Source organism: Oryctolagus cuniculus, chromosome 7 (genome assembly GCF_964237555.1).
Source record: "Oryctolagus cuniculus chromosome 7, mOryCun1.1, whole genome shotgun sequence".
NCBI lineage: Eukaryota > Metazoa > Chordata > Mammalia > Lagomorpha > Leporidae > Oryctolagus > Oryctolagus cuniculus.
In genome coordinates, this window is record NC_091438.1 from 140,513,528 (window position 1) to 140,533,355 (window position 19,828).

Sequence of the window (19,828 nt, forward strand, 5' to 3'; positions counted from 1 at the left end):
GTAGCTTAACCCACTGTTCCACCATGTGTGCCCCGATAAATTCTTAATAGACATTTATAAGGAAAATGCCTAGCTCTTTATTGTTGATAGATTAGATTTTTGTCTTTAATGGGAAGTTTACCTGTCTTAATTGATGTAAAATGGATTTGTATTATGGAAAAATTACTGCAGGTTTTAGTCTTTACTCAGAGTATTTAGTATCATGCTTTCATGTTACCTGATTGTTGAAATGATGCTGACTCAAATTTGCATCCTGTAGAAAGTGATGAGAAAATCTCATCAGAAAAATAATAGTAAATGTGTGCTTATTTCCCAGATCTTTGCTTTTAGATTTTATTTCCTCATATCTAGAATTCTTTTATTGTGCCTTTATATTGCAGTGTGCTGAAACGCAGAGAGAGAGTGCGCGCAAGCTTCTATCTGCTGGTTCACCCCAAATGGCTGCAGTGGAGAGAGCTGGGCTGATTGAAAGCCAGGAGCCAGGAGCTTCTTCCGGGTGTTCCACACTGGTACAGGGGCCCAAGGGCTTGTGCCATCTTCTACTGCTTTGCCAGGCTATAGCAGAGAGCTGGATCAGAAGTGGAGCAGCCGGGTCTTGAATTGGTGCCCACATGGGATGCTGGCACTGCAGATGGCGGCTTTACCCACTACGCCACAGTGCTGGCCCCATATAGTGCACTGTTTTAATTTGATTAATGGTGGCATGACCCTTCACATTGGAGGGTGTATTGGATCACTTAGTTTAATTTGGAACTATAAAGAGATAATTTCTCAGTGCAAAGCTTGATGGGAGTGGATTTTTAAGAGAATGCCCAGGGGGCCAGTATTGTGGCACAGCGGGATAAGCACCAGCTTCCCATATGGGAACTGATTTGGGTTCCACTCCACTTCCAATCTGGCTCCCTCCTCATATGCCTGGGAAAGCAGTGGAGGATGGCCTAATTGCTTGGTTCCCTTTTCCCAAGTGGGAGACCTGGAGGAAGCTCCTGGCTTCTGGCTTCTGGCTTCAGACTGGCCCAGCCCTGGCTGTGATGGCCATTTGGCATGTGCACAGGGGATGGACGGCCTCTCTCTGTCCCTCTCGATTTGTAACTCTGCCTTTCAACTAAACAAAATTAATCCTTTAAAAAAAAAAAAAAAAGGTAAACACTGATCTTGGTCCACATCTTGCAAAGTTAAAAAAAAAAAAAGCCTAGTAGATTTGATTGTGTGAAGTGGAACTGCTTTTATGAACTTCTCCTATTCCTTTGAAACTGCTGTACTCAGTATTTGGATTTAGAAATACAATTGCCATGGTTGGTATTGTGGTGCAGTGGGTTAAGCTGTTGCTTACAACACTGGCATCCCATATAGGAGTGCCAATTTGAGTCCTGACTCCTCAGGTTCCAATCTAGCTCCCTGCTGTGTGCCTGAAAAGCAGCGAAGCATGACCCACGGGCTTGGGCCCCTGCACCTATGTGGGAGACCCAGATGAAGCTCCTGGCTTTGGCCTGGTGCTGCCCTGGCCATTGTGGCCGTTTACGGAGTGAACCAATGAATGGAATACTTTTCTGTCTCTGTCTGTGTGTCTCTCTAACTCTGCCTTTCAAACAAATAAGATAAATCTTATGTTCGTATGATCATGCACTTGTTTTTCACTTAGTAGAATCTTCTGGCTATGTTTTCCATATCAGTTCATATGTTTCTGCTTTATTCTTTTTGATCCCTACATAGTTTTTCATGTCAAGAATTAAATGATCATCAAGATTAAATGTAAATGAATATTGTTTCATGTGTTTTGGTTTTTAGACTATCTTGGTACATATTAGCGGTAGAGGATTAACACTGGATATTTAAACTAATGCATCCTTCCTCAAAGGGTTCAATAGTCTCTGCTGTGCCACTGACTTGGTCTTATTGACAGTGTACTTTCTCAGTGTGGTCAGTCTCTGCTTACTTGCTCTTAGTTCTTTTTTCCTTTCTCTCTCTCCTTCCCCTCCTTAATTTAAAAGGATTTCTCTGTCATACACTGTCCTTTATAATCTTTCAGAAGTTACATTCTTTTGTTAAAAATTAGAATGTTGCCTAGGAAATTAAATGTCCCAAATCCAACATCTTTAAAGTTAGGTTCTATAAAAGATAAGATTATAAGCTGGAGAGAATATTTGGATGCATATTGAATTGGACTGCTCTTATATGTCAGGTAAACTAGCCTCTTGCATCACCTGGTAAATTAAAGTAAATCAGTTTTTACTTAAGTAGGTTAGAGCATAATAAGTGCAGGAGAAACAGTGTTAGGAGAAAGTTTCCTGTGTGGTGTACAGATGCTGAGTTTATGTAAAATACGGGGCTTTGCAGCTTTTGACTACTCTCCAGCTCTGATTGGTTGTTTATGATTTTTTTATAGGTTTGCATTTAAAAAAAAATTATTTGAAAGGCAGAGACACAGAGAGAAGGGGGGAGGGAGAGAGAGAGAGAGATGGAGAGGTGTCTTCCATCTGCTGGTTCATTCCCTAAATGGCCGCAAAGGCCAGGGCTGGATAAGGCCGAAGCTGGAAGCCAGGATCTTCTTCAGGTCTCACATGCGGATGTCAGGGCACTTGGGCCATCTTCCCCTGCTGCTTTCCCAGGCGCATTAGCAGGGAGCTGAATTGTAAGCGGAGCAGCTGAGACTTGAACTGGTACCTGTATGGGATGTGGCACTGCAGGTGGCAGCTTAACCCGCCATGCCACAACACTGGCCCCTGATTGCATTCTTTTAAAAGAGATTTATTTCTTTATTTGAAAGGCAGAGTGACACAGATCTTCCATCTGCTGCTTCATTTCCCAAATGCTTGAAACTGGCAGGGCTGGGCCGAGCCAAAGCCAGGGGCCAGGAACTCCATTTGGATCTCCTACATGGGCTGGGGGACTCAAGTACTTGAGCAATCATACTTGCCTCTCGGGCACATTTGTAGGGAGCTGAATTGGAAGCAGAGTATCTGGGACTTGAACCAGGTACTCTGATAGATGATGGGGACATTCCGGACAGTGACCCACTGTACCACAATGCCCGCCCCTCGCCTTGCGTTCTTAAGTGTGTCACTGGAGTTAACATTTGTTTATCTTTTGACAGATGTGATAATTTTACTGTTGATCTATGGGGGAGGAGGAGGGAACAGAAGCTTCCTTTTGTCTTGTATCTGTTAACTTTGATAGAACATACTGTTTCTTTTTGCAGAAATTCCCTTGTTGGGGTTCTCAGTATTAAGAATTGAAAAACTAATCATGAATTATCCTTATCCCTGGAAATTGTCCTTCCAAAATGAGGGGCTAGAACTTGTTCTGTTTGCTTAGCAGACAGACACTGGAGACTAGTTAAAAAAAACTTAATGCTAGAGCTGTAACCTTTTAAGACTGGCTGTCATTACAATGCAGGTCTTTCAGCGTCTTTACTCAGCTGACACACATTAGCAGTGATAACGTTGTAAAACCAAAGGGATTCAAACAGGTTAGAATTTCCTTGTGTTTTACTTTGCACTGCATGAAAACCATTGTTCTTTGAGTACTTTAATAATCCCACCCCTACCCCAGCAAAGTCAAGGAGTTACAGATGAGCAAGCAGATATTTGAAGAAAAGTTACACTTGAAAAAAAGATTGTAACTTGAAAGATATGTGGGTACCTCCAAAATTGAAGGGAAAAATAAATGAGGAGTTGGGGGATCTGGGTTCTTGATCTGCTATTAATTAGCAGTGTGGTTTTTTGTTTGTTTGTTTGTTTGTTTTGACAGATAGAGTTAGACAGAGAGAGAGGTCTTCCTTCCGTTGGTTCACCCCCAAAATGGCTGCCATGGCTGTAGCTATGCCAATCCAAAGCCAGGAGCCAGATACTTCCTCCTGGTCTCCCATGTGGGTGCAGGAGCCCAAGCATCTGGGCCATCCTCCACTGACTTCCCGGGCCACAGCAGAGAGCTGGACTGGAAGAGGAGCAACTGGGACTAGAACCCGGCGCCCATATGGGATGCTGACGCCGCAGGCAGAGGATTAACCAAGTGGGCCACGGTGCTGGCCCCAGCAGTGTGGTCTTAGTTAAGTAATTTTAATCTTTTTGAATCCAAAACATTTTTATTTTTAAAGAAGTCAGAGTATTTTTCTCTACATTCCTCCTAGCTCTAAAATTCCTTGACTGCACAAGGAGTGATCTATGAAGTGTTTTCTTGCATAATTTCTTTTTTTTGTTTTGTTTTTTAAATATTTATTTTTTACTTGGGTCAGAGTTGTTGCACTGAGAGAAGAGAGAGGTCTTCCATCTGATGGTTCACTCCCCAGTTAGCCTCAATGGCTGGAACTGCGGTGATACAAAGCCAGGAGCCAGGCACTTCCTCCAGGTTTCTCACGTGGGTGCAGGGACCCAAGGACTTAGGCCATCCTCCACTGCTATCCCAGGCCACAGCAGAGAGCTGGATCGGAAGTGGAGCAGCCGGGACTAGAACTGGTGCTCACATGGGATGCCAGTGCTTCAGGCCAGGGCATTAACCCACTGCACCACAGCGCCAGCCCCTTCTTGCATAATTTCAGGTGACTGTTCTGGTGTTACAGTTAGAATGATGAGTAAGAAAGAATGGTAGTGTATATTTTTCTTAGTTTTGAATGTAGAAGTGGAGCAGTTGGAATTGAACCAGTGCCTTTATTGGATGCCAGCAACACAATGCTGGCCCCCATTGCATTTTTAAAAAATTTATTTGAGGGGCTGGTGCTGTGATGCAGCAGGTTAAAGCTGCTGGAATTGCCTTAACCCTACTGTGTTTCAAAGCAGCAAGCCTAAAATATTAAAAATTCTACAGCTTCTCTTTTCTCTCTCTCTCTCTCTCTTTTTTTTTTTTTTGTTTGTTGTTAAGGATTAATATTTGGGGAAGAGAATGCTGTGTGAATCAGTGACCTTCAGATGATTTCTTCTCTTGAGGCAGTGATGTGAGAAATAGTAGTAGAGTAAACTGGACTGGAAATGAGAGGATGGGATTAAACGTTAGTTGAGTCAGCAGGCATTATGGTGCATTGGAAAAAACATGGGACCGGAAGACTTCTGTTTGTATTTGAGTTCAGCTAATTTACTTTGTGACCTTAGACAAGTCACTTCTCTGGTTTTGTTTCCTTGTGTACTAACAACCTCAGAGTTGTATGAAAAAGGAAGTAGTTTTTTTTTTTTTTTTTTTGAAAGTGCTTTATGAGCTACTGTCATTGGGTGCCATTGCTTATAGTTTCAGTAGAAAGACTTCAAACTGGAATTTTGGTATATATCCATCTGTTTACAGATATGCCTCATTGTAAGCAAAGTGTGTGTGTTTGTGTGTGTGTGTGTGTGTGTGTGTAAACGGCCTAACCATCAAAGTGATAAAATAAGGGGATTGTTGTGAACTTTACAAAAAAAAGGGGGAGGGAGGGTTTCATTGAGCCCAGATTGAGAAAACAAAATGATATACTTTTGAGTCTTTATATCCTATTTTTCATAGATGGCAGTCATTTAGAATTGGTGACATTTCATGTCTTTGAGTTCATAACATATTCGTGACTTCAGACATTGTGTTTGCTGTGTTATCAACCTCCAATTATTTTACTTGTGCTTTTCTCCCCCAGGTTTTTTGTTGGAATATACGTTGCACATTTATGGCGATTCTGAGCGTGAGGGCAGACTTCTGCCAGGCTCAGCACAGCGTTTTCGCTGACAAGTGAGCTTGGGGGTTCTATGTGCCATAATTAACATTGCCTTGAAGACTCTGGACACCGAGACTGGCCTCAGAAAATAGTTGGCTTTTTTTTTTTTTAATTGCAAGCATATTTCTTTTAATGACTCCAGTAAAATTAAGCATCAAGTAAACAAAAGTGGAAAACGATCTACACTTTTAACTTGTCTCACTAGTGCCTAAATGTAGAAAAGGCTGCTTAAGTTTTATATGTAGTTGGAGTTTTTTGTTTTGTTTTGTTTTTTGTTTTTGTTTTTTTTTTTGTTTTTTTTTTGTTTTTTTTTGGAGTCCGAAGGTATTCATCTGCAGACATTGAGGCCCAAGTTGAATCTGGATTCAAGTGGATTCTGAATACTTCTGCTTATCTTGAAGAGAGAAGCTTCATAAGAAACAAGTTGAATAGAGGAAACACTGATTGATAATAGGCATTTTAGTGGTCTTTTTAATGTTTTCTGCTGTGAAACATTTCAAGATTTATTGATTTTTTTTTTCATTTTCCCCATCACACTCAACACACGCACGCTCACACTTTTTATTTGCCATAATGAACCGTCCAGCCCCTGTGGAGATCTCCTATGAGAACATGCGTTTTCTGATAACTCACAACCCTACCAATGCTACTCTCAATAAGTTCACAGAGGTAAGATTGTAGTACTGTTTGCATTGATATATAGATAAAACCCCATTAAAAATTAACACCATTATTTTAAAAAACTCTTCTTACAAAGTCATTTATTTCAGTGATTAGAGTATAGATGATCAATCTATCAGTCCTGATTTGAATTGGGTTGAATTAGTTACAACAGATTTTTGAAAGACAATTTATGGAATTTGGGGAAACTAGTGGTTATCTAGTATTGTGTTTTTTTCTTGTGTCCTTTCTACTTCATTTGTTATTTCAATAAAAATAGTTGACATAAATTGAAAACAATAGGTATCCAGCATTATAAGGACTAGGATGCAATAAGCAGTGTTTGCTTAAGGTCACAGATACACAAACCTCATGAAGGACGGACAGATGCTATTACTATTTCCTTGTTACATATGAGGAAGTGGAGATTCAGAACCATTTGGTAGTTTGTCTCACTAAAACCTTTATTAATACCTCAAAGGTGCCAACACTTTGAAAACCACGCCCAAAATATTTAGCAACAGTAGTTATCATATATAGGAGCCCAGAAACTAAGGAGAAGGAAAGGTGTTACAGATAACTTTTTTGTGTTAGAGCTTTACTTTTTTTTTAATTGATAGTAGAGATATCTCTGGTTAATTCAGCAAGTATTTGAATGTAAACTTCTTAATCATTCCCAGGTTGTTCAGTCTAAATGTGGTTTTTGTTGATGTATTTCTGGAGTGGACTGAAAGCTAGATAATCTCCTAAGGATTCTCATTTTGCAGATAGCAAAACTGAAACCAAAAGAGGTTTTGACTTGCTAAGATCACAAACACCATAAAAAAATTCCATCTCAACCTTTTGAAGAACAACTATGGAGTTTATTGTAATGGATTTTATCTGTATTTTGAAAATCATTTTTAAAATTTCTAATTTAATATAATACTTCCAACTTCCTTGAGTCTGTGTTATAGTAAGGCCTTTCTGTGAAGAGTCCTTTAACAATTAAAACAACTTTCCTGTTTAGGTAACTGGATGATGGACACTTGTAGGATAGCACCATTCCTGCTTGTGTGTGTTTATTGTTTCCCTGAGCTTCTTAAAACTTTGTATACACAGTGTACAAGTTAACGCCAGGCCTGTGTGCCCTCAGATTGTAAGTCACTTTGAAGCCTGACTGAATTACATGATACTATTTTCAGCCTGTGGATTCCTTGGCCATGGACTCCAACTGTGGCAGAGGCCACTGTCCTGCAACTATAGAAAGCTCTTGGTAGTCCCTTGGAGATAGGTAGTCATTGGGTGAGGCAGTCACCGAAGGGAGGGTTCTAAAGGAGCAAGGCTCTGGCTATAATTATGCATTAACTGCTTTTTTAATACAGTACTACTTTTGCCTTAATTTCAAAATTTTATTTCTTTAAATTAAAAAATGCAGTGTGCTTATTACATAAGCATTACAAGATACAGATAAACTAAAAGACAATTTAAAACTTAACTATTAATATCTACTTTCTAGACTTCCCTTTCCATATATGAATATAGAGTTAGGATCACACTATATATTTCCTAAATCTTTCCCCATCCTCCTTGGTGTTATTTTCATAGCTGTTACATAATTCACTGTATGCACGTACCATACTTCCTTGAACCATTCTCTTGCTTTTGAGCTGTTACACTTGATCTTGGCCAAAAGGCCTAGAAGTGATGTTTTTGAACTATTCATGTTCTGCTTTTTCACCATTCCAAACCGTCGGTGGTGAATGTATTACTACTTAAATCTTCATTTATATCCTTAGCATTTTCCTTTGTATAGATTCCTCCAAATACAATTTCTAGGTCAAATGTATGAACTTTTGAAGGTTTTGTGTTAGGCTACCAAGTTGCTGTTGAGAAAGAAGAGGCTTGTATTCCCACTGAGAGGGCAGAGTGTCTGTTGTATATGTTTGCACAATGAGAATGATTCTGATCATTGTCTGGGAACAATATCTTATTGTTTAAATTTATAATACTACATTTAAAGCTTTGGTTGCAGTGTCCAAAAGCAAGTTCACTTACAGGTTTTTTTTTTTTTTTTTTAAAGGAACTTAAGAAGTATGGAGTGACAACTTTGGTTCGAGTGTGTGATGCCACATATGATAAAGCTCCAGTTGAAAAAGAAGGAATCCACGTTCTAGTGAGTGTGTAGTGTTTTAATTTTTCACTACAAATGGACCTTTCAAACCTAGATATTTATACTGGGTCACTTGAGTAGTTTTGCCTTTTTAAACTTATGATAGGAGATACAGTATTGAGAACAATCTTTTGATTCCTTTGGATTATTACATTGGCAGTTTTGTTATTTATGCCCTTAAAAATCTACAAATGCAGAGTATTTTTAACAAATAAGAAGTAAAGTATAATACACATTTATTTCAAGAACATGAAAATCTCAGGGCAGGTGTTTGGCACAGTGAAGCAGTTTATATGCTACTTGAAGGGGCTGGCATTGTGATGGTAGTGGGTTGAGCTATGGTTTATGATGCTGGCATCCCATATCAGAGTGCTGAATTAAGTCCCTGCTGTTCTACTTCATATCCAGCTTCCTGCTAATGTGCCTGAGAAGGCAGAAAATGGCCTAAGTACTTGGGCTGCACCCATGTTCAAGACCAGGATGGAGTTCCTGGTCCTAGCTTCAGCCTAGCCCAGTCCTGGCTGTTGTGGCCATTTGGGGAATGAACCAGTGGATGGATGATCTCTGTCTGTCTCTCCCTGTCTGTTCCTCTGCCTTTCAAAGTAATTAATAAATACATTTTTAAAAAGCTGCTTGGGATACCTGCATACTATATTGGAGTTCCTGGTTGGACTCCTGATAGTTTACAGCTTACTGCTAATGTGGACCCTAGGAAGGTAGCAGTGATGGCTCAAATAGTTGGGTCCCTACCCCACTACCTGGGAACCCTGAATGGAGTTCCAGGCTCCTGGCTGTGGCCTGGCCCAGCCTTGGCTGTTATTGGCATTTGGGAAGTATACCGGTAGATAGAACATCTCTGTCTGTCTGTCTGTGTGTCTCTGTGAAAATAAACAAAAATTAGGGGTGTGGGGCAGCATTGTATCAAGAGTTTGGGTTGCTGCCTGCAATGCCAGCATCCCATATGGTGCTGGTTCTAGTCCTAGCTGCTCCACTTTCGATCCAGCTCCCTGCTGATGTGTCTAGGAAAGCAGCGGAGGGTGGCCCAAGTGCTCGGGCACCTGTCACCCATGTGAGAGACCTGGATGAAACTCCTAGCTCCTGGCTTCGTTCTGGCCCAGCCATGTCCATTGTAGCCATCTGGGGAATGAGCCAGTGAATCAAAGATCTCTTTCTCTCCCCCACCCTACTGTATAACTACCTTCAAAATAAATAGAGTAAATCTTAAAAAAAAATTAAAAAAAGAGGTCTGCATTTGTGTTTATGAAGTTAATGTTTGTTTACATTTTGTTTCTAGGCTACTAGTTTGAACATAGCTGGAAGTAGTTTTCATTTGATATTCTTAAGTCACAAATAGAAATACTCCTTGCCACTTTCCAAGTATAAGATTTTATGGATGACTTGTAGGGGTCGGTAAGGTGGGAGAGGGGAATAAGGAGAGGAAGAAGGCATCTTGCTCTAGAGTAATCAGCATAGGTGCGGGTGTTTTTTGGTAGGTTACTGAGGAGGTTTTGTGTGATTAAGTTTTTTCATAATTAGAGCACAAAAGTGTTTGGGATTATTATAAATTAAATTCCTCTTCATCAGCTTAAATATACTGTTTCATTACAGAAAACAGGAGCCTCAGATTAGTTAGATTTTATACCTTCAGAGAAAGAGGAAGGAGCAGAGACAGATCTTGCTTCTACAGATTCATTCCCCAAGTGGTTGCAACAGCCAGGACTGGGCTAGACTGAAGCCAGGAACCTGAGAACTCCATATGAGTCTCTCCCATGGGTATCAGGCCCAGGTGTTTGGGCCATCCTCCACTGCTTTCCCAGGTGGTTTAGCAGGGAGCTGGAAGGGAACTAGAACCGTTGCTGATATAGGGTGCTGACATTACAGCTTAACCTACTGTGCCATATACCCAGTCCTCGCTCCCTACTGATTGAGGGGGTAGAACTGTAGTCTTTATTACGTTGGTCATTTGTTGGAAAGGCAGTTTATACAAGGGGAATAAATAGCCTATTGGTAAGACAATTATGTCATACTTGATTTGTAAATCTTCACCTTCATTTTGGTGAAAACACAAAAGCTAAATAGTCAGCCATGGTTTTAAAAAATGTTTTAATAGGGCATTGTGGAGATCAGCACTGCGGCATAGCAGGTTAAGCTGCCTCTGTGAGGCTGCCGTCCCATATGGGTGCTGGTTTGGGTCCTGGCTACTCCACTTCTGATCCAGCTCCCTGCTAATGTACCTGGGAAGGCAGTGGGGGATGGCCCAAGTGCCTGGGCCCCTGCATCCATGTGGGAGATCGAGAGAAAGCTCCTGGCTTGGCTGCTGGCTTCAGACTGGCCCAGCTCCAGCTATTAGGGCCATTTGGGGAGTAACCAGCAAATGAGAGATCTCTATCTCTCCTCCCTCCCTTTCTTCCCCTTACCCCCTCTCTCCCTTTCTCCTTCCCTCTCTCCCTCTTCTCCCTCCTTCCCACATTCCATCTCTCTCCCTCTCTCTCTCTAACTCTGCCTTTCAAATAAATGAATCTGCGGAGCACTGGGTTAAGCCGTTGCTTGGGACAGCTGCACCCTGTATCAGAGTGCCGTTCAAGTCCGGACTGCTCCTCTTCTGATCCAGCTTCCTGCTGATGTGCCTGGGAAGCAGTGAATGGTGGCCTGGATTGAATTCCAAGCCTCATCCTTTGGTCCAGCCCAGCCCCAGCTGTTCATGGGCATTTAGGGAGAGAACTAGTAGATAGAAGATCTCTCTATCTCTCTCTGTCTCTCTCTCTGTCTCTGTATGTGGTCTCTGTCTCTGTCCCCTTGCTCTTTCTGCCTTTCAGATAAATACATGTAAAAAATGTTTTAATAGTATGGTATGATGATAATTTGCATTCCCCTTTCTAAATAGCTGGTTGGAAATTACTGGAGATAAGTATAAACATTTGTTCAATGGCAGCCTTGTGTTTAGAAAAAAAATGAAAACAAAACTTGAAATTCTTAAATTAAGCTGAATGTAAGTTCATTTCCCTGTATTGAGTATGTTCTTCAAAGGATAGTTGAGAAATCAGCTTGTTTTGACAGATGGTAGGGTAAGAAAATGACTTTGGATTGACCATAGTCTGTTTGAATGGATTGAGCATAGTCTGTTTGAATCAGTAATTTTAGCAGACGTTTTCATAGAATAGAAATGAAGTAAAGAACTTGAACTAGTTTAATAGTTCTAAGATTTATTGCAAGAGCTTTACATTTAGGTTTTTGTTTTAAATACCTGTGATCAGATAAAATTAAAAGTCTAACTTAAGCCTGGAAAAAACAAAGATATTGAATATTAAGCTTGGAATTTCCTTTTTCTAGACACAAGTTTCCCCTTAGGTAACTTAGTTCTTTTTTGTTTATTTATTTGAAAGACAGATTAGTCTTTAAATGCTTGTTTACATCCCAAGTGCCCAAAGCTAGGAACTTGAGCTGGGAACTCAATCCTGGTCTCCCAGGTGGTGGCAGGGACCCAGCTGTTTGAATCTGAACCATCACCCACTTCCTCCCAGGGTGTGCATTGGCAGGTTGCTGGAATTGGAAGTGGAGATAAGACCTGAACTTAGGCAATGAGATAGGAAATGTGGATATCCCAAGTGGTGTCTTAACTGCTGCACCAAACAGATATCTTAAGATAGAGTTAATTTACTTTTTCTAGGTGAGCAGGGTTTGGACCATTTCCCTTAGGAGCATATCCCTCAAATAAGACCTTTCAGTCCTTTTTGAATACTCTTGCAAATCAAAGGCACATTGGAATAGACTAATAGTGGTTTTATTTGTGTCAGTTTAAGGTTGATGTTTCTAAATGATTAGTGTTTTCTGTGTGTGTGTGTGTTTTTTTTTTTTTTTTTTTTTTTTTTTTTAAGAAACTACTTATGAGTAAGTGAAGCATGCTTTTTATTACTGTTTGTTAGCTAGGTTCACTTCAGGAAGTGTTAGAGGAGGGAAACTCTCAACTAAGATGGTTACTTTTTTTTTTTTAACTGGAGTTAAGGGAAAGGTTTATTGTTGGGTGGGGAAAACTAGACGGGGTTACTGGTTTTACTGCTATTTACTGTTAAACTCTATAGTGACATAACACTGACAGCCTTTTAATTATGGGGCATGTTGACAATGCAAACAATGTGCTGTTGTGGCTAATGGACTACACGAAGTGTTCTAGTGTTGCTAATAATAAGTGGAGAATCAATTTAGTGCTCTGTCACATTGCTTTTTTTCTTCTCTAGTCTCTTAAATTGTCCTTCCCAGTTTCATTAAAATAGCCTTATGTTTTAAAAAAATTCCCAGCAGTGTTTTTGCATTTCTGTTCTTAAAGGGTAGATGGAAGGAGAGTGAGGAAATATGAAATGTGAATCTTGCCCATTTGTGTTGGTTCCTTAGGACCTCTTGGTAGGTGGTAAGGAGGATAAGCCCCCGTCTATATGGTGAAGTCTGTGTAAGCTAGTCTTGATTGAAAGATGACCTAAACTGATGAATACAAAAAGGAATTCTTGAGAAAGTGGTGTTCATTTGCTCAGGACCCTATCATTTCATACTCTTCTTGTTAAATGGGATATGTATACCTTAAAAACTTTGCTAGCTGCTTTTTTTTTTTTTAAATAAGCACAAAGATTAGTGTGTTTTTGTTATGATTTATTAACTATTGGAGATTTCTTATCAGAGCCTTTCCCTAGAGAAGTGATGTCATAACTTAGAGTCATCTGAGGAATAGTCCTCAAAAATATTTGTAGAGACCAGTGAGACAGCAGATGATGCACTTTGCCAGAGTGGACTTTAAATATGTCGACATGTGTTTTGTCTTTTCTTCCTTGGTCTTAGGTTTAATTGTAGTTTTTGTTCTTATGTCTAATTATTAGTTTGTTCAGGTGTAATATTTGGGAGACCACTGCCTCTTAATGAACTCTTTATGACCCAGAAAAAGTACTTTGCATAAGATAAATTTAGGGGGTTCCGACATCGTGATGTAACAGGTTAAGATGGTGCCTGTAATGCAGGCATCTCATATGGTTTGAGTCCTGGCTGCTCCATTTCCGATCCAGCTCCCTGCTAATACTCCTGGGAAAGCAGCAGAGGATGGTCCAAAACCATTGGCCCCTGCACACTTGTGGGAGACCTGGATGAAGCTCCTGTCTCCTGGCTTTGGCCTGGCTCAGCCCTGGCCATCGGAGCCTTTTGGGGAGTGAACCAGCAGATGGAAAGTCTCTTTCTGTCTCTTCCTCCCTCCCTCCCTCTTTCTCTCTGACTCTGCCTTTCAAATAAATAACAAATAAATCTTAAAAAATAAAGATAATTTTAGGGGCTGGTATGTGGTACAGTGGGGCGAGCCGCCACCTGCAATGCCAGCATCCCGTATCTGAACGCCAGTTGACATCCCAGATGTTTCACTTCTGATCCAGCTCTCTGGAAATGTGCCTGAGAAAGCAGTAGATGATGGCCCAAGTGTTTGTACTCCTGCCACCCATATGAGAAACACGGATGGAGTTCCTGGCTCCCTATCTTACTCTGCCTTCCTAATATATAAAATAAATCTTTAAAGAAAAGTATTTTTGGTATAGTTAGTTCAGCTAGGCATGCCTTATGTTCTGTGTGTGGCTCTTCTGAATTAGGATGTTAATCCTGGAGAAAATATCAATTTAATGTAAAAGACCATCATTTCTTTACAGGATTGGCCATTTGATGATGGAGCTCCACCCCCTAATCAAATAGTAGATGATTGGCTAAACCTGTTAAAAAACAAATTTCGGGAAGAGCCAGGTTGCTGTGTTGCAGTGCATTGTGTTGCAGGATTGGGAAGGTAAGGTTGATTTGTCTGGGTTCATTACCATGCCTAAGTCAGTCAGTCAGTTAAAAGTTTCACTTTGGTAGAAATTTGTGTTGTAGTAGATAATAAAATATTAAATTACCTGAAAAGACAAGAAGTGAGAACAAAAGCTGGGATAATGATTTCTCAGGATAGACTTTTGTATTTCATTTTAATTTAGTGAGTGGTTTTCTTTTTTCCTTTATTCAAAGGAACAAATCAAAAGTTTCGGTAATCAGAAGTTTAGTACACTCAAATGGGCAACAAGATTAAAATCACTTTGGAGATTAAAGAATCTGTATGTGGTTAATTTTGAACTAAGATGAATGAGAAGTTAGTAGGTGGAGAGCAAATGGTTGAACTTTAAACTTTTGAAAGATGTTGGACAACAGGAATTGACTTTGACTTGAAAACATTTCCCTGAGTCTGACAGCGCTGTGTTGCACTGGTTTAAGCTGCTGCTTGTGACAGCTGATACATCCCACATTGAAGTGCTTGCTGGTTTGAGTCCTGGCTGCTCCACTTTTCATCCAGCTTCCTGCTAATGCACCTGGCCCAAGTACTGGGGTCCCTATCACCTATGTGGAAGACCAGGATGAAATTCCTGACTCCCGCCTGGCACAGAACTAACTGTCGTGACCATTTGGGGAGTGACCCAGTGAATGGAAGATCTCACTTTCTGTGTCTCTCCTTCTCTTTCTCACTCTACTTTTCAAATAAATGAATGAAACCTTAAAACAACAGCAACAACAAAAATCTTTCCTTTTGAGCATTGCTTGGAATGCTGTTGCAGCACTCTAATTAACAGCAGATTACATGCCAACTTATGATGTGCACTTGGACGCAGAACTTGAACTTTGGTGATGACTGCTGTTGCCTCAAGGTGGAGGTGACTCAGGCTGTTCTCTCTGCCTAGCCTTTTATTTGCTGATTTCCTTTATTATAGTTTAGTGTGGTTGTCTCTTCATAGGTTACAAGATTCAGTCCTTATCTGGAAGGCTAAAGATGATTGTATGACTTTGACTTGGTGTGGTTTTAGAGTTAGTAGCTATCCTAGTTAAATACTACAAAGTTGGTGCCCTGTAATGGGATTTTTTTTCTTTCTTTCTTTCTTTCTTTTTTTAATATAGAGAGAACTGTTTCTGATGACTAATTCTTTGGTGCTCTGCTGTCATCAAAATGGTGTTGAAGAGCTGTAGCACCTTTTTAGCATTTGATGAAGTATTGACACTGATTTGTAATGAAACCTTTGGGACCCTAGAAATTGATCATACACTTAGCTGTTTATTTTACTGTGATAATGGCTAAATTCCAGTGGCAAATTTCTGATGAAAACGATGAGAAAATTTGAGATGACTATTTTAAAGAATAAAGATCACTTACTATAGGTTTAGAATTTTGTGTTTTACTAAAAATAGATGTTATTATAAATGCCATAATGATAGACAGTTTTACTATGTATAGGAAAGTATCAGATACTGTAGTATACAGGAAAAGTAAACCTCAAGCTTTGTTTTGATAATATGTAATGTTAGGTTTTTCCTTATAAAAAAATCCTTTAATTCTTGTGGATATTCACAGATGGATTTCTTTCCACAGGGCACCTGTGCTGGTTGCACTTGCTTTGATTGAATGTGGAATGAAGTATGAAGATGCAGTACAGTTTATAAGACAGTAAGTATGACATTTTCTGTTCAGAACCACATAGAGCAGCATCATCTGTGAGGAAGGAGTTATGTTGCATGGAATAATTTGTTGTCTTTGACTTAAATATTACTTGATTGAAGATATAAAAAATTGCAAAGATTTAGAACAAGGGATAGATTCACTGCTACTGGCTGGCTTCCTACCAGATTTCAAAATTTCTAATTTGTTTATAAAATTTGAATGTTGTAGGAGATATGCAATATATAATTTGGATATCTGGGAATCTTGAAAATGAAGAGACTCATTGATCCAGTGTCTGCTTTCAAATGCAAATCTTTGACCAAGAGGCAAGCAGATGGTATAGAGGAGCAGTTAGGAGTAGTTAATCACCTGATACTCTTAACTGATCTGTTCAGGCACAAAATCAAGATGATAGTTCCCAGGCAGAATCTTGATATTGGTCTGAAATAGCATCTTTGGTAATTATTTTCTTGCCCTTGTCGTTTCAACCCTTAAAAAAAAAAAAAGACTGTGAGAAAGGGTACACAGTGTATTTTAGGAGGTCTAAGAAGAACATATTTCAAGAATTGCCATCTATGTTCTTGAACCTGTTACTTCAGCTTAATACATCTTTTAGCATCATATATAGTTGCTACCAATTCTTATCTGAGGAACATATTAATCCAATTTGTCCAAATGTAGTCAGATGTCTCTGGATGATATCAACTATTTTGATCTTTATTAAGTAGACTATAATGAGACTCTGCAAAGAAAATTTGTTCCTTCCAGGAAGGCTCAGAAAGTTTATGCTAAAACTTAGCTCTTTAAGAAGTAATGTGATGTGGGAAATATGTTGGTTTTTCACTGGGTGGAGGTAGTTAAAAAGGCCTTAGGCCATAAATAATGCATTTCTGTGAGTTGGACAGACCCCACCCCCTTTTGTAACATGATAAAGTTTGCCATTCTTGTATTTTCAGAAAAAGAAGGGGAGCGTTCAATTCCAAACAACTGCTTTACTTGGAGAAATACCGACCTAAGATGCGGTTACGCTTCAGAGATACCAATGGGCATTGCTGTGTTCAGTAGAAAGAAATGTAAACGAAGGCTGACTTAATTGTGGCATTTAGAGGGAACTCTTGGTACCTGGAAATGTGAATCTGGAATCTTACCTGTGTCATCAAAATAGTGATGGATTCAGTACTCTACCACCGTTCTAATGATTGAAAAAAAAAGCAAACAAAAAAGAAGTCCCTCTATAACATGAATAAAATGTTTAAGAAAAGAAAGACAAAGATGAAAGGGATTAATTTAGTGAAGGATGATTTTGCTCCTAGTTTTGGAGTTTTAATTTCTACCAGGATTGAGTGTTTTCAGAATTACCTTTTTTAACTTTTCAAAATAGGTCTCTAAGGAAAGCCAGCAGAACATTAGCCTGTGCAGCACCATCTGTCTGGGGAGTGCACACTCTTCCATTATGCTTGGCACATAGGTCTCCCATGGTGGGATGTTTCTGGGGGGAAAAGAGGTGTATTTTCCCCCCTTCTCTCCTATCTCCTGTTCCCCTCATTTTCCCCTGATACAAGTTGTAGATGAACTAGGAGAATCCCTTATTGCTGTAGATGTGTGTGCAGTCTGGCAGCCTTAAGCCCACCTGGGCACTTTTAGGGAAAAAACCAAAAACCAAAAAGAAAGCAGTGGCATATATATAAAAAATGATCCAGATGGTTTGTTGTCTTTACAGATGCTGGGTGTTCATGTTCATTTCTTTTCCTCAAAACCCTATCTAACATGAGGCAAAGTAGCCAACTCGTTTTGTTTGGATTTTTGTTTTGGTAAATTGGTGGGAAAATGGCATTTAAGAGGAAGGAGTCTCTCAAAAAACTTAGCTGAGAATTGAGTTCCTCTCTTTCCCACCCAATGAAGCTAAGTGGGTATCCCAGAAACTTGTTTTCTGAAAAGGAGACTCCAGGTCTTCACTGAGGACGGTGTGCAGGCTGAGAGTTGGCACACTTTGTGCACCTGTAGAATGCTGGCTGTAGCACTCCTCCGATCGTCTGTCTGATGTCAGAGAGTGCTGGTAGTTTAAGTTTTTTATTTTAGGATTACTTGTACTCTGAAATTTCAGAAATGGTCAAAGGAGCAATAGCAAGGTCACAGTATTTTAGGCTTGAGAAATGCCTGTGGTAGGTGTTTATCCAAATTGCCACCTATATGTACAGTTCAGTAAAACCACTGATTGCCTTGTTACTTTACTAGGTTTTCCAAAACCAGCAATGCCTAGTGAGTATGTGTCCACAGGCCATGTTGGAGACATGGAACAGCCCAGTGAGTAGCAGAGGGCCTGTGTTGTTTGGGAAATGGTATATAATAGCATTTGTGCAGATTTTTTGCTGGGTTCAGTGTACTTATCTAGAAAGGCTTTCTGCTTCTTTGTAGAAGGCAGCTGTGACTGGGCTGCATTGATAAAGCAGGTGGAAGGGCACTGTCAGGTGTTCCTGTACTCTTTTTGCTGAAATACTACATGCTTATTAATGCCCTGCTTCCAAGGCTCTGAATACAAGCTTAGAGTCATCTTGTCCTGCTGGAATTTGCTGTGCAGAGCCATAAGCTTCCCATTTTATTAGCATTGGCTCGGCCAGTAGGAATGGACTGGGACCTTGTCTCACACTGATGATACCTCAGATGTTGGCCGGCTATGTGAATTGCCTATTTCCTTTTGCCGGAGTTGTTTTGATATTTAGCTAAATGAAAATCTAAATTCTCTCCTCTTCCATCCCCCAAAAAACAAAACAAAATCATGCTTTTTGAAATTATTTCTAGAATTTTAAGAAAAAAAATGATGGTACTATCCAAAGTTCTTTATTTCAGAACATGATAAATAGATGCCTTTAATGTAGACTCAAGATCAAAATAGCGTATCCTCTAAGTTCAGATAGACTGTTGACTCCAGGGGTTTTGATCAATATGATAGCAGACCTTTTCCCTTTGCCATGCTATAGATTATGTTGTTTGGGGGGAGGGTGTGTGTGTGTGTGTGTGTGTGTGTACACGCGTGTGCAGTGTCCATCAGTATCAGTGCCTGCCTGGGTTAGGAAAACTAACATTCCTGGTTCTGTGTGAGGAGAAGAGTGTATAAAGCAACATGAAATATAAGCCCTCATTTTGTTTTAAATTACAGACTAATGTTAATTGTTCTCAAAACTGGATTTTTTTCCTTCAAAATTGAAACAAGTTTTTCTTTTGGATTTAATGAAGCATTGCTAGCTGAAGCCAGTCTGACATGGTAGGAGAGACGTCAGACTGATGAACGGTGTGCTGCCTGATTTAAAACCAAACCCTGAACCCTTTTAAAGAACAATAAAACATATTTTACACGCTCTTTGTCTGTGCATTTTTCCCTCCATCCCAAATTGAGTTTAATTTATGTCTGCTTAGAAAGCAGAGTTTCATTTATGTCTGTTGCCCTCTTTCTGCTGACTGTTCTCAAGGCCTGTTTTGGCCCTGCAAGGCCCTTTCTAGTAATTTACTGCAGGGAGGTGAAATGATCAGAAGTTGGGAAGTTCAAAGATTTCATGCTATCCAGACTTCGGTAAGGGCGGACTTCATAATTGGGATACATATGGTACATTTTCAGGTCAGTTTTTGGACACAACGTAGGAATTCAGCATCTTGTCTCATTCTGAAGGGTCTGTTTATACCACAGGTTTGAAACTTTTTACTTGAAATCTTAAAGAATAAAAGGGGGGGGGGTGCTGTGGCACAGTGGGTTAATGCCTTGGCCTGAAGCACTGGCATCCCATATGGGCGCCAGTTCTAGTCCCGGCTGCTCCTCTTCCGATCCAGCTCTCTGCTATGGCCCGAGAAAGTAGAAGATGGCCCAAATCCTTGG

General features: G+C 40.0%; 1 protein-coding gene across 2 annotated transcripts in view; it reads left to right on the forward strand.

The window, feature by feature from the left end:
- Positions 1-19,318, forward strand: part of PTP4A2 (protein tyrosine phosphatase 4A2) — a 30,604-nt gene extending 11,286 nt beyond the window's left edge. For both annotated transcript variants that reach the window (XM_051832147.2, XM_051832148.2), the window contains exons 2-6: positions 5,594-6,340; positions 8,394-8,486; positions 14,156-14,286; positions 15,892-15,966; positions 16,917-19,318. In XM_051832147.2, coding sequence (XP_051688107.1) covers positions 6,245-6,340; positions 8,394-8,486; positions 14,156-14,286; positions 15,892-15,966; positions 16,917-17,025 — 504 coding nt within the window. In that variant the 5' untranslated portion in view covers positions 5,594-6,244 and the 3' untranslated portion in view covers positions 17,026-19,318. The remainder of the gene's footprint in view (positions 1-5,593; positions 6,341-8,393; positions 8,487-14,155; positions 14,287-15,891; positions 15,967-16,916) is intronic.
- Positions 19,319-19,828: the final 510 nt, after the last annotated feature.